The 15,664-nt window shown below is 31.5% G+C and overlaps 2 protein-coding genes across 2 annotated transcripts; both read right to left on the bottom strand.

Moving 5' to 3' along the window:
• Positions 1-1,155: 1,155 nt before the first annotated feature.
• LOC125051342 lies at positions 1,156-5,421 on the bottom strand. Its single transcript, XM_047651589.1, has 4 exons — positions 5,285-5,421; positions 5,064-5,141; positions 2,445-2,541; positions 1,156-2,337 (listed from the first exon to the last, which is right to left on the bottom strand). Exons 1-4 carry the CDS (start codon positions 5,306-5,308, stop codon positions 1,340-1,342), a joined length of 1,197 nt encoding a protein of 398 aa, XP_047507545.1. The 5' UTR covers positions 5,309-5,421; the 3' UTR covers positions 1,156-1,339.
• A 4,575-nt stretch (positions 5,422-9,996) lies between these two features.
• LOC125051097 (cuticle protein 7-like) lies at positions 9,997-15,358 on the bottom strand. The gene is made up of 4 exons (XM_047651249.1): positions 15,302-15,358; positions 12,643-12,789; positions 10,835-10,931; positions 9,997-10,245 (listed from the first exon to the last, which is right to left on the bottom strand). The coding sequence occupies exons 1-4, from the start codon at positions 15,314-15,316 to the stop codon at positions 10,085-10,087; spliced, it is 420 nt and encodes a 139-aa protein (XP_047507205.1). The 5' UTR covers positions 15,317-15,358; the 3' UTR covers positions 9,997-10,084.
• Positions 15,359-15,664: the final 306 nt, after the last annotated feature.

Raw genomic sequence — 15,664 nt, 5'->3', positions numbered from 1 at the left:
TGGCGACCAGATCGATACTTAAGTTCTCATGTTATTTTTACACATATCTTGTATACATAGTTTTTTACGTGTAGATCCCTTCTATAATAAGTACTAGCGGACCCGACAGACGTTGTCCTGTCTTAACTATGAATATTGATTTCAAATTGGTATAATGAATTAAAAAATATTTCAGAAACAAAGTGTTTATTATTCTAATGCTTTATAGTTTATGTTATACAACATTCTTTGTTTGTTTTTCTGGCTCGCATATTATTATATTATCAATATAATAACTCCGATCGAAGCATTTATTTTGAACGATATTCATTTTTCTTACATCCTCTGACGATATTTGCAGCACGCATTCTGTCAATGTTGTGTTATGTCAAACGCCATAAGGTTACACCAAAAAGTTCGAACTGTATGGTGGTCAAGTATTCTTGAATTTTCTAATTTTCTGCGCAATTTTTTCTTTTTTTCTTTTATAAGAACCTTCTCCTGACAATTACAAACACAACAAAAAAAAATCAGACAAATCGGTCGAGCCGTTTTCATGTGATATCGTGACAACGAAAAACGGATTTCATTTTTATATATATAGATTATTAAGTATCTGATTGTCTGTGTAAAATGTGTGAAAAAATAAAATTTTATGTTTGATACAATACTAATGAAATATAATTAAAAATGTTTTATATACATGAAAAGTTGTTAATAGGTGTTAAAAGCTCCTTAAACAGACGATCCAAAATCTTAATCTATTAATAACTAGCTTCGATGTAATAATCTGAATAATTTTATACTTGTACATATTATTAAAGTTTATTTAGATTAACAAAACATATAACCAAGGAATTATTTTGCGCTTAAATATGTGGATAATGTTCGACACAATTGTAATCTGATACACTATTCAGACCATATGTTATGTAAATTACTTCAGCCTTCATTATGTTCATTGGACCTATAAATACTTTATTTTTTGATATAAGATATACTTTACATTCTTTTATTTTTAACAGTATTAAATTTTGTTGTTCGTAAAAAGTTTTTAACGCATATTATGCAAATTAGTTGTTTTTTAGGTAAACCAGACCTATAGTAATAGTGAAAATATAATGATTTCAATATAATAATTATTATGGCGAAATGCATTTCCATTAAAACAACACACCAATAATAATCGTTTTACTATAATAATTTAAGTAATCAGTCTGTATACAGAATTAACGCAAGAATAATTGAGATAACCTATTACATAAAACAAACAATTGTATTACTAAGTAAGATTAACTTGAATATAATATAAATAGGATCACATACACTCACACATACTAAGAGCTTAATCTAATTTGTATTATATGTCAAATATGTCTAAGATATTTATAACTGGTTTCTTTTTCACTATTTTCTTTACAATTTTCTCTTCCTTTTGAGGTCCTGTGGGTCCTCGTGACGGTCGTTGGTAGCGGTCGTCTTCATATTCATCATCATAGGCTGAGTATGGAATCCGATGGTCGAAATCTTCCTCAGGTTCTGGTTGGTAATCGTCGACTATACGCTGAGGTTTTTTCAATTTCCTTTTTGGAACCAGAACATAATCGTCTAAGTTCTCAGGATCGTAGGAATCCGGAATTCTGTGTGGCCTAAACTTTTTCTTGGGCCGAGGCGGCAAATAATCAGAATAACTCTCTGGTGTTGGCAAATCATGAAGGTTTGGATAACCATACTTTGTTTGTGGTTCATTATATTCATCAGGTTTCAGAGGTTTGAAACCATGTCTATAGCTATTGATATATTTCTCTGAGTCTATAGATGACGCCTCCGACTTGTATTTGTCACTATCATATTTGGTCGGTTCTTGGTAAGGTGGATATTTTTGTTTTCTAAAATCTAAATCTGCTATACTCCCATAGTAATTACTTTCCGGCTTATGTTTTTTATTACAATTTGGATCTGTGCTATACCCCATGTGACTATGAGGGGAGTCCAATCCATCGTCACGCGGATGTTTAATATTAATACTGTGAGTGTACTCACTTGCATCTAAGTCTGAAGGATGTTTGGGCCGCTTGCTATAAGAATAATCGTTGTATTGGGTTTCATATGGATATCTTTTTCTTTTCTTTTCATTCGTTTTATAGGGTGGGTCGAGATCAGCGTCTTCAGAGAAGTCATAGTATCTGTCGTAATCTCGGAGTGCCTTGTCTTCCATTAAATCTGGATTTGGTAGTGGAGAATCCAGTGGTTCATTTTGGTTAGCATCACTGTTGGCAGCTATAAAACCTGTATCAGGTCCCGCTGAATATTCTACAGTCCTCATAGAACCGTCTGGTTCTATCACGCTGTAGTGACCTGAAATAAAATATACAATCATTTTTTATACTCGTATAGCGTTTCTCATACAAGTCAGCTAAACAGTATCTATATGTGGTGTCTTATCAAATAGAGCATATTATTACCTTTAAAAGTGTCACCGTCCTTTGATTCCCATACAGTCTTAACATCACCGGTTTGCGCATCGGAGACTCCATAACCAAACGAATAGCTTGGATTAACCTATAAAAATTAATGAAATTAAATCAATGGCGCTACAACCTTTTTAGGTATGGGAAGGTTTCTGTATGTGTTTCATGATCATTTGTCAAAAGGCAAGTAGTAAGCTTCCTGTGCCCACTTGCCGACAACTTTTTGGATCTAAGGCTGGTTTCCTCCACTGTTAGAGGGAATATTAAATGCGCACATAGAAAAAAAGTCCATTGTTACACAACTGGGGATCGAACCTACGACCTCAGGGATGAGAATCGAACACTAAAGCCACTCGGCCAACACCGCTCTAGATTTCCCTATAAAAGAAATTAATTATAGTCTATGAAAAGGAAAATACGTAAGACATCGCGTGTACAATCCCGTATTTACGTTTTGACATTCATCGCATGTGTAATGGCTGTTGAATAAAATGAATAATTAACTGCTTATTAATCATCTCAATAAAATTGTAATATAAGTGCTTTAATGTAAATATCACTGTCAGTTTCATTAGAGTAATAGTCAACACTTTCGACACTTTCAATTTCGTCACGCCAAATACATTTTAAGTTTAGATTTTTTGTAATTGCGCAATATAATAAAGTTCTAATTTTTAATAAAATGCCAATAATAAAAGTACATTAGGATTAACTTTGTTTTTATATATTTTCTGTTTAGGACCACTATTTTGACCGTACAAAAACCGCATAAAATTGAAGCCAAAATTTTAAGAATCATACCAATTTAACCAAACGTTACCTAATACGTATTCGACGTATACGGGTACGTCATATTACAGTTTAATTACACTTGAAAACTAGTTACTATGTTTGCAAACACGTTTAAATGTCGCGATCCCCAAGTTCAAGATGAGCGGTGCGTGCGCATCGCAATTCAATGTCAATGACAGCGGATCGTTGACTTTCAATTTCATACGTATTTATTAGGCGTGAATTATGCAACAATTTAATATGCAGTCCAATTAATATGACAAATTACTGCATTCTCTTTTTCTTTGCGGAGAAATCAATACATTTAAACATTATTTATTTCGTAATTCTACAGATAACAGAAATTATATATAACAAACAACAATTATACTAAAAATATAGCCAATGATTAAATACATAATAAATACATAAAGGTTTAAACATTTACAATAGGAAAAATCTATAAAAATTATTCAATACTACAAGGTATACCTAATTCGGCTGTGTTGTGTGATGGTGAAAGTGAGGGTGTATATGGGTTGTGCTCATGATGCAGGTGATTTACAGCTATGGATATTCTTAATACTCCTTTTAAGCTTATTGAGCAATAGCTTAAACTAGTCAAGGCTTAAATATTGGTAGTTGTATGTCCGAACTAAGCGATATAAAACTGAGATTTTTGCATTGTTCGTGTTGATGCGTTACAACCTATTAAGTCCTTTTAAACATTATTCAACATAAAAATGTTTTAGTACGAGCCTCGATATTAGGTCTAGGCCTGAAGAGCCCAGACATACCACAGTTATACCTCTTTGTATATATCAGTAAAATACCCATAGAAAAACACCGTACCCTCTATGTGAGATGTTTCACAAATAGACCCTATAAACCGGACATTACAAATTTAACTTTATGTAGGCTCTGACCAGGAATCGATCCCTATTCATGAGTTACGGTTTTAGAAAAAGCCTTACCAGACCCTCATATCATTAACCTGTATCGATAATATATTGCAGTAATATAAGTGCTTTAATTTAATAGTGAATACATGTGCTAAAGAGAAAAGTGGGTGAACAACACCAACTGGTTGAATGTTTCAACACTGACTTACTTTCGTTAGGCATTTAAAGCACGACATATTATTACGTAGGGTTTATTTTAATATTGTGAGTTTGTTAATAATATTTCAAAACCAATACGAAACTTATGAAGTCCCGTAAGGATAGCCAAAGACAGACACGGACGAACAGACGCAATGTCTGTTTCATTGAACTTTATAGGCAAGTTTATTAGAGTTTTATATATTTTCATTTACGTGTGAACATGTTCGTACATATTTATTGAGTAAATACATAGGCTCAGGTTTCAAATACACGGCATGGGATTTAATGAGAGATTTAATGACAAGATGAGGTAAAAAATTACTTAAAATATAAACTGTATTTTTTCAGTTTTGTTGAAAAATATTTTTATGGATCGAAACTTTACAAAACATTTTAACTATCCAAAGATGATAGAAATTAATTTAAACATCTTATGTTTCATTTATTTTTATTCATAAATCAACAATTACCTATAATAACAATTTATAGGTAATTATTGGTGTCATGTTAAAATGAAGACCAATTATGTGGAATAGGTATTTTTCTTGGCCATAAAATTAAACAAAAAAAATAAAAAAATATTTTTCTTTTTAAATTAAAAATAGAATATAAGAAAACTATCGAAAATTATATATGTCTTTTGTGACTATCAAGCAATGTTTAGCATAGTAATATAACAAAATTCTAAGGGATAATAGGGGCTTTACGGGAATTAAATTGAAACACGTAAAATACTCACTTCACTTTGTTCTTGGCTTAAGGTATCTTGTACATCGTAATCCTGGCATATACACACAAGTATACATCCAAAAAGCACCTGTGTAAAAAAATAATAATATTATTAACAATAAAGAACAATAAATAATTCAAAAATACTAATTTAATAAATTCTATATGTAATAATTTTAAACAAAATGTAATAAATAAACAAAAATATATTTCCGTTATTTGATCACTTACCAAGAAATGAATTAGATTCGCCATAATCACAAAATCACTTTAAGATTTAACATTCACAATCACAAAGTTATTTCTTCGCGAAAATCAACATAAACCTGTCCATTATCCAAGGTTGAACGTGAAGATGGCCACCGATCTCCACCACTCACCTATTTATAAACTCACACATCGTTGACGTCACGTGCGTCTACGCACACACCAGTAAAAATCACTAGAGGGTGGCTAGACTAATTATTTTATTGTCTAGCATCACAATGTTATCCAACCCCGGATGAAAGACGCTTCCCAATAGATAATATCATTTAATTAATCAATGATTTTAACGCAATTTTACTATTATATGTTAATCTATCATTATAATGAAAAGGTTTGTAATCTTGCAAACATTACGAATAAAATCAAAACTAATAAATTGATTACAAAAATTTATTTCCCATTAAAAGGCTATATTATATATGACAAATAAACGGCTTTATTTACTTCCAAATCATATCACTACATAGTATAAAGCAAAGTCGCTTTCTCTGTCCCTATATCTCTATGTATGCTTAAATCTTTAAAACTACGCAACTGATTTTGATGCAGTTTATTTTATTAATAGATAGAGTGATTAAAGAGGAAGGTTTATATGTATAATAACATCCATTAAATAGTGAAGAAATACTGTTATTTTTGAGGATTCTAATGTGATGCGAATGTAACGCGTGCGGGCCACGGGCAGTAATGAATAAATCAAAACTACTGGATCGATTTTAATAATTTTTTCAGGGAGTGACATAGGCTATATATTTCATACCCGCGCGAAGCCTGAGCGGGCCCGCTAGTTATGAAATAAACGTCTAAATGACTGAAAGGTGGGACTGGCCAGTAGTCTGAAATATTTGATAGACTTATGAGTTTGTTAATTTAGGTAGAAACTTGTCACTTTAATTCTTACTCCACTGTACCTAACCTAAAGCATGGGAATGAAAATTGAAGCAAATTTTATTGAAATTGTCTTAGTGAATGAATTAATTCGCAATAATTTGAATTGATTATAAAAAATAAAAATAAATCGGGCGCCGTTCTTTCAGATTTCTGCATCTGTTTCATGATCATTTGTCAATCTAATAGGCAAGTAGGTGATCAGGCTGTATTTATTATTTAAAGTATTTCTTTAGTAACTCCTTATTTGATTTCCGCTTTTTTTTTACATAACAATAAAATTCTTAGCTACTTTCTACCTACAACGAATAGTAATTGGTATGCCGAGTGCTATTTTAAATACATAAGAGGAAATTTAATGTAGAGAACAAGAGCGTCTAGCGTGCATAGAAATGACTAAATATGCAATCACTACATTACATTTATTCTTATAAATCTGATATGCGTCATAAATTTTCAAGCACTGCAGCACATACAATCAGGATTTTATATCATGAAAAAACAAAAGACGGAACAAGTAGCAGATGACAAAAAGATGAACTTTTCCATTCCATCTGGAAAGTTATATCTCGGCCAAATAGTTTCAGACCACAATACAATGATGCATTAAAGATTAACATGACTTAACTTATTAATTGCATAACAAATATTATTTATTTATTTATAAAAGCTTGGCAACTCCCAGCACACTGATACATTGGTATAAGAACAATAAAATACAATTTTTAATGTGGCAATAAAAATAAATAACGAAACAATTAAACTATAAAAACTAAATGAAAAGTGTGAGGGACATCGGTGAATTTTGGCCAAAACGCGTTCTCCGGAAAGGGACAAATAAAATGATGACTGTTTATGGTGTCACAATAACGAATAATTAGTGATTCTGAAATATTGCATGAAATACAGGGCTTATTTATTTATAATTCTTTATAGTAGTAGCCATAAAATGGCTTCTCAACAACTGCTCGTGTACAGCGGTAATTTTAGTAGAACATCGTTTAGATTGACAAAGGAGAGGTGTCTAAGGATGACCGTCAGTACTTAAAGAGAAACTACAAGCTGGCTGGAAGCGACTCTCCTTCATAATGCGATGATACAACACGTAATTGGGCAAACGTAGTTAATAATGATACGATATAGAATAACTACGTTTGCCGTAATCTTTTAATGAAATAAGTATTCATTATGTTGTGATAATACGGATGTGCCGTTAATAATCGTATTACGTTTTAGTCAATTTAATAGAAACCACTGAATAAACATGAGGAAAATAATTGAACTGAGTCTGCAACGTTTCATTATTCGTATGAATACTAATGAATCCTAAAATATTAATAGCTATTCGCGACTTTGTCTAGGGCGATAAATCTTATTTGTTCCTTAAAAATATACTAGTAGTGGTAATCTATAGCTCTCACAGATTGCATCTGTGTCTCCGATCTACAAGTAATTGAAGGCCTAATATAGTCTCGAGATCTCCAAGAAGAAAATCAATTGCTGGATTTGAACGTACGACGTCGGGTTTGAAATACGCATAAACTACTAAACCGACACAACTCATTACAGTTAGCTACAAATTCAAAATGACAACGAAATTTAGGGCCCAATTTGGTACTGACTTATGAAAACATAGGGCAGTGAAGATCTAGGGTTTGAGAATGTTTTTTATCATTGTGTAAACACAATTGGACAGAAAGAGACGGTCACTTTTTATGATATAGTATACAAATACATTGGCTCACAAAAAAACCTTAAAATTCCTCATAGTAAATATTATTAAAATGGTTTTATATGAATAAAAAAAATATAAATATACAAACATTCGTTGTTACTACTAAAAATGGTTCCTACGATTAATTAAGTTAAATTAATTGTAACGGTAAGAATTTATGATGACAGAATTATCAATCAATATGCCTAGCATAGAATTGATCGTTTTAATTTCCTTGATCAAATGCATAGACATTATTGGCGATACGAAGCGACGTAATCGTAATCCACAATAATTTTTCTCCATAATTTATTAGCGTGTTTTAAAACTAATTTAAATTTGCAATTGCTAATTTACCTAATTTTAGGAAAATGTATAAGTCATTAATGAATATTCCTTATTGATTTTTTGTTTGTTATTTTAACATCATGTCAATCAAAATTCATAAAACACGTAGCGTAAAAACTTATATTTTTGAGTAGAATAATAATACTGAGTGACCTTTCAAAATTTGTAAATAGCTAAAAACCATTGGCGCTACCTCATAGGTCACAGGTAGGCCTCAGATTTCTGTATTTGTTTCGTAATCATTATTTTTCTAATAGGCAAATAGATAATCCAAATCAAACCTTCTGTGGCTGTCACACCCCGACTTTTTGGATCTAAAACTGGTTGTCTCACGATGTTTTCCTTCACCGTATGAGCAAGTGTAAAAGGCGCACAGACGCATAGTAGGAGTTGAATATATCAGAATGAAATCACACAATATGCTAATATCCTTAAAAAAACAGTGGAGAATTTCACACAAAAATTTAACAATCCTTGTTAGTGAAAAATTTTAACCTACCGTCATTTACAGTTTGGAAACTAAAAGAGTTTTCTAATGAATCTTTGAGAACATCTGACATGGCAACTGACAACTTAAACTGTCAAATTTCAAGCCAAGACGGTACGGAGTGGATACAAGGATTTTGGCCCACCTCGTTTTAGACTTGCGCCCGACTCGTCGCACCAATAAATTATTTTATTTTATTCACCTACTCATACTTATTCAATTAAAATTCAATCTTAAATTACGGAGTTTTATGATGTTTTCGTCGGTATATAAAATACACTACAATTATGGTAGGTATGCCTGGATGAAAAACGGTTCTTTCGCTAATTCATTTCTTTAATAAATTTGCTCAATTAGATTTGAAATTCTCATCGCTAACGAACTTGACCAATGCGAATACGGACACTTAAAATATAATATGTTCTTTTCTACTTACTTACTTATCTACTTAAAGAAGATTCTACTAATCTCACATTTTCCTATCAATTAAAAAAAAATCCGACACCTTCACAATAAAATTGAAGCAGTAACGTTTTCTATATCAAATAATCTTCCTAAGAAGATAGCCTGTTACGTGCAATAAAATCATAAAATTCAACGTTTATAGAAAATTTATACAATTTGGTAATATTCGAGACTACGATGAGTTCATCTTGGTAAGAAACATTTATGTAAAGTTGTTCAAAGAAATACCTACAACTACTATTAAAGTACCATACTTCAAGACAAGGCATTATAACAGTTTGAACTATTCTTCCAAATTTCAGTATGGAATCTTAAGTTTACCAATGGTGTCGAAATAATAGATTCCCTTAATCCACCTACGTGACGTTCACCCATGACTTATCTTCACAACCAGCATCTGTTGTAAGCAATTGGCAGAAATCATTTCACCATGTTGATAATACTATTAAAGGCGGAGATCTCAAAAAGAGATCTGAGAGAGAGTTGGTAATAACTTGCCGCACTCGCTATTCCCATTTTTCTCTTTGTCTAAAGGAACCCCACACAAGACGAAAGAAGCCAATAACACCGTATCGGTGCTATCAAAGCTCTAAAGACTCATGTCGAAAATGACAGACCAATCGTAAATGTGTGCTAAAATCTTAGAGAATCTTGTGGTAAACTCTATTTACAAACTCAACGCCGCAACACCAGTATCGTCGTTTGGTTTGATCGAAGGTTGTAGCAGCATTGCAAGCAACTGGCACTTGTTTTAAATTTTAAAAACACTTTTTTATAATGGAAACCTTTATTGAACTATCATAAATAAATACTTAATCCTAAATATAAAGTTACAGTAACCGTTATTTTGAAATAACGCCATCTAGTGGAAACCAAAATAATCAACTGAATTCAATTCCTTGTAGCCTTGTGGAGATGGTGCGAAACCGATTTTTCGAACGACTGCTCTGAAGCCATGGATTTTGTCTGCCGTGTACTCAACTATGCGAGTGCTGCCATCTGGTTCTGCTAGCGAATATGCGCCTGTAAAGACAGTGAGTTGATTTAGAAAGTAACTTAACATGTTGGGATTTCAATAGATGGCGCTATAAATATTTAACAATTACATAAATTTTTAGAGTTTTTTTTGCTTCTCTCTAGCGTCATAAATATTATAAAAATCTTAATTACACACGGGAACCTACACACTTCTTACTTTAATACCTATATATATTAACTCATAATCTTAATCTACATTAATTAATGTTATGACACTTGACATTATATTACAAATTATGTGTTTTAATTCTAATCTTGCTCACATTCGGCAACGAATCCATAGTGGGCATTCCAGAATGCCCACTTCTCGTCGGTTTTGTTTTAATTAATTTTTAACTTTAACTATTAGTCTACATTAATCTAAAGTGCATTCACTCTTAAAAACACTTTCTTATAAACCTAACATATAATCTTAATTCAAATTGTCTTAAAAGGCCGGCATCGCACTTGCGAGTCTTCTGGCAATATGAGTGTATGACGGCGGTATCGCTTAACATTACATTAACATCCTGCCCGCTTGCCTCCTATTACATAAAAAAAATCTAAACAAGAGTGAAGTTTATATATCTCTTACCTCTGACAACATCACCATCTCGAGTCTCCCATTGAGCTTTGTGGTCTCCGGTGTGGGGGTCACTTACTGAGTAATCATACTGGTATTTTGGAGGAGACTGAAATGTAAACATGAAGATACTGATTTAATGTATAATTCATAAGATTTTGTATAAATATAAACTGCAATGCCCGATCATTGCAATTCCCCGAAAATAAGTGATTTTGTCTTCTATTTATGCAATAATTACTTACATAAAGTTTTGTTTAATCATTTATTCTTCTATTCTATCTCTATTATATCGACGACTCATTGGTCTTGTGGTTAGTACCCCTGATTGCGAATCCATGGGTCCCGGGTTCGATCCCCGGCTGAGACGAACATCGATGTGATGAGCATTTGGTGTTGTGCTTAGGTCTTGGGTGTTTAAATATGTATTTATATGTCTATCCATCTATAATATGTATGTATATTGTATATCCGTTGCCTAGTACCCATAACACAAGCTTCACCACAGCTTAGCATGGGACTCGGTCAATTGGTTTGTATATATATATTATTTCGCAATAGATGAATTAAACAAATATTTAAATTAATGTTATTTATATGTAAAACTATGTGAATCACTTTTAATTTCATGAACAATCAGATAATTAAATGAATCATCAATATGAATCATAAGAAATCAAATGTCATATTATAGATACAGAGCATGTAATCTAACAAACACACAATGGTGCCATTATCTCTATTAAAACGCGTCATGAAGCATGCAAGAGTCAATCTGCCTCAGGGTGCTACCGACACCCGCATACCGTCACAAAAAACCGACACCCTGAAGTTAGCACCGTCGACATTATAAAATAAAAAATGTCCATCTTTATCTCATCATGTAGAAATATTTTTTTTGTGATATTCAAACAAACTATATTTAACTAGATAATGCGTTATAATTAAACTTTCAATGTATAAATACCTTTCAATTGTTATATATTTCTTAATATAAGCATGCTTGACTTAATATGTTAGCAATAAAAGTATTTCGATTTCATCGCACTGTAATTGGTATTTTCCGACCTTGCATAAAGTTTGTCAACACGTGAATTACTACGGAGCTACGCATATTAACGGTGATGTAACTACGTCACGGCGTGTGATATTTTGCTGTCCTGAATTTATTTATAATACCAGCTTCTTTTTAATATGGAACAAGTTATAGAACAGTGTTTCCCATGTACATAATTTATACAATAAAATGAAATAGTTTACTTAAGATTTAGGTTTTGGGAAGAAAGCGCTAAGAAATTGTAAACGAAACAGTAAGTAAATTTTCAAAACATAATGAAAAACTGTAATTCAAATTCCAAATAATTTTACTTATGATTTCTAAATTAATTTAGTAAGATTTTATATTGAGTTCCAATTTGGCTAGCTGAAGTCTCCACGTTGCGTTATATCCAGCTAATTTTGATTGCACTGTTGTAAAAATTTGTTTGCTATGCCATGCAATAACAAAAACCTTCAATTTCTTCAAATCTGTTTTTCGTTTCACTAAAATTCTTTCTTCCTCCGTACTTTAAACAGGGTTAGTAGGTGCAAAGGGTGTATCTCAATATATGCCAGATTGCGGGATTTTTTTTATAGAACAGGGGGCAAACGGGCAGGAGGCTCACCTGACGTCATAGTCACCGTGATCACGCACGCTGTAAAGCACGCGAAACGTCGGATAAATTTAAAATTATGTTAAATAATTGTAAATTTATAATAATACATAACTTTAATCCGGTTAAAAAGTTTTTACTTTAAATATAAAATATATTATGTCTTACGTTATAAGATCCAGCTGAAGTGACTGGAACAGCTTCTTGGTTATACTCTGGATAACTTTGAATGTCCGCTAATCCATATCCCCTCCTAGCTGCTCTGCCAATATAGCCAGAGTGAACAACTGCACACAAAACAAAAAGGCCAACAACCTGAAATAAAATATTACAATATTAGGAGTTAACTAGATAATATAAGAATAATACATTATAAATTAAACTTCAAACTCTAAAAATGAATTTAATTTAAAAATGTTAATGTAGCGTACATTGTCGTTTTGTGATGACCAGTTTTTAATGAAATACCTACCTAGAAAACAAATTTAACAAATTTTTGAATGAGTTAAAAATGAGTTTAAAATTATAGTAAAATAAACTATATTTATTAATTAGTATTTATTAAACTATTGAAAATGTTTTTGGATGAAATGGATGTGGAATTATTTAATAAATTACCGATGAAAATTCCGAATAATTTAATGTTTAATGAATTTAAAAGGGCATTAAGAAACATTAGAATGAGACCCAGAAGACTAAGGACCACTGATGTGCATTACGTTGGTATACATACTCATATTGAATATCAGGAAAGCACCATTTACGCGTGTCTTGCACACCCTGAATATTATTGCATGTGCGACGGATATATTTAGTTCCACACGGGCTGAATTCAAAAGAATTGCATTATTTATAAAAGGTTTAGGTTTTATGTTCTTGTTTTATTTTCCTTAGTTTAATTTAATTTTTCTATTGTATTAGTATTAGGTTACCGGACCAAATTTCTGGGTCATCGGGGTGCTTTAAGTAATAGAGGTTTTTAGTTTTACTTTATATTAACCACTCGCGTACCATAATAGAATATAAGTGAAATAATGAAATGTTAATTGCTATGTAATTAATGAATGCAAAGTGACAGTTGAAGAGAGTTCCTGAGTCTGTCTATACTCTCGGGGCGTAACTTCGAGGATTTAGGAAATCGCCACGCTTATAATACTAAAAAAGCATGAGTGGGAAAAATGTACAGCCTTGGCTCGTACAGTAAGAATGAAAAATAAGAAAACAAATATTAAGTTTCTCATAAACAAAATTATCATTTTAAAATAAAGTTCTTATATTTTCAATCCAGTTTTTCTATTTAAATCACGTAATACAGACACAACCGTGTAACGGAGCAAGTTAAATATAAAGAGCAAGGTCAGTAATAATTGCTTTAAAGTACACGACAAAACAATGCGTCTCAAAATGCAGTTTATGTTACGTTTAAGATTTGAAATATAACAATGGCTCGCAAAAAACAAACGCAGGAAGTGTATAGGTAATAAATGATAAATGTGTTCGACTTCCGCTAATCAAGGCACTTGCACTTTACTATTGTTGCGTGTGTAAAAATTCGAGATATGTGTCATATAAGATTAGTGCTAGCTACCCATATCAACGTATAGTAGATCTATTGTTTTTAGTTTCAATTCAGGGAAGAAATCTGTGTTGATTGATTGTTAGAGCTTTATTATTAAGGCGACTTTTAACCTTCGGCGTACTACACCCATGCACCAATGTATTTTATTCTATAATCAGCACTTGTTTAGATGGTTAATCAAATATGGTTAATTGGTTATGTTGACCAGTCTGCTACTGGGGATGTCTTTGGAGTGGAAGGAGTGTGTCAAGCACAGAAACCTTCTTACAGACCAATAAATCGTTAAAGCGACACCAAAGTGTGTGCAGAAAAAGAATTATCGACTTGAGAACGCTAAATTAGCCTTACGTTATTAAAGTTCGACAGTAACCATTCATAGGAATAGGTCGAGCCGTATTGGAGGAGTATGGGAACGAACATTGTGACAGGGGAGTTATGTATATATAATTATATATATATATATATATATATATAATTATATATATATATATATATGTATATATATATATATATATAATTATATATATATGTATATATAGAGATTAATTATTACTTGTGTTTTGTAATTTCAATTTTATCTTTGAAGTCAACTCGAAATACTGAAAATATTGTATTTTAATTTATTATTATTCTTGTGTTAGTTTTTTTAAGCAAAATTTTTACTTATGTTTTAAGTAACTGTTATTTGACCAATTAATAAATAAAAAATAATAGTTCGTATAACATCCCAGCCACTTCATACAGGCTCTCTAGATGATGATAATGACTGCTTTAAGTGCTAGTTTAACTTTAAATAAATATACTTGAAATTCGTAGATATAAAGATTTTAAATACTCAAACACCATAATAATATAACATTTTTCGCCAAGTAAATTAAATTTGCTGCAAGATCGTTGAACTCTTTTATATTCAACGCGGTTGACATGCGGTGGTTTTTTGATGTTATTATTTATTATTTCACATGTGTATTAATTATATATTTTGTTCTTATGTAGTCAACTAATTATCTAAACTAAACTTTACAAGAATACTCTATCAGTTTAAACACCATTTAAAAATTAATCACCTACTTGTCAAAAGATAAAATTATCAGTGTCAGAGATGCATCTTCATTTTCTCTTTTATATTTATTTACATTTTTTTTACTATATATTACACATTACATCTACTTGAATGTTCAAACTTTACAATAAACCACCCTATAATAACTAAAAATACTATTAAACTAAAATTCACACTCGACTTACTTGAACACTAAGCATTGTAACACTGTTTTCGTCTTCAGTAGCACCGGGAGTAGAAATAATACTGATAATAAAAGATCCGTAGCACAGTTTATATAAGCTACTGATTACACCACACATAGTAGCTTACTCATTCGTAAATTGGTAGTTTTTAACGGAAATTTAAGTAAAATTTGTTTGCAATAAATAATTTTAAGATCGTGTTAATGCAAACTAATTATGTTTCTTTACAGTTTGAAATCTATATTATTTATAAGGTTTTATTTCAGAGAACCAGCAATGTTGGCCTACTGGGTTCAACGTGCGAATCTCATCCATGAGGTCGTAGATTCGAATCCCGGCTGGACCAATGGACTTTTTGTCTAT

Source organism: Pieris napi, chromosome 7 (assembly GCF_905475465.1).
Source record: "Pieris napi chromosome 7, ilPieNapi1.2, whole genome shotgun sequence".
NCBI lineage: Eukaryota > Metazoa > Arthropoda > Insecta > Lepidoptera > Pieridae > Pieris > Pieris napi.
Note: the sequence above shows the minus strand (reverse complement) of the source record. Positions and strands in the feature narration are given on the sequence as shown.

Bases quoted from the DNA above. Each gene is read 5' to 3' on its own strand.
- LOC125051342 (XM_047651589.1), bottom strand. From the start codon at position 5,308: ATGGCGAATCTAATTCATTTCTTG. The intron at 5,142-5,284 runs GTAAGTGATCAA...TTTTTTACACAG, and splicing joins CGAATCTAATTCATTTCTTG to GTGCTTTTTGGATGTATACT. The intron at 2,338-2,444 runs GTAATAATATGC...ATTTTATTTCAG, and splicing joins GGACGGTGACACTTTTAAAG to GTCACTACAGCGTGATAGAA.
- LOC125051097 (XM_047651249.1), bottom strand. The intron at 10,932-12,642 runs GTAAGACATAAT...TTTACATTTCAG, and splicing joins CTTCAGCTGGATCTTATAAC to TCTCCTCCAAAATACCAGTA. The intron at 10,246-10,834 runs GTAAGAGATATA...CTGTCTTTACAG, and splicing joins AGATGGTGATGTTGTCAGAG to GCGCATATTCGCTAGCAGAA.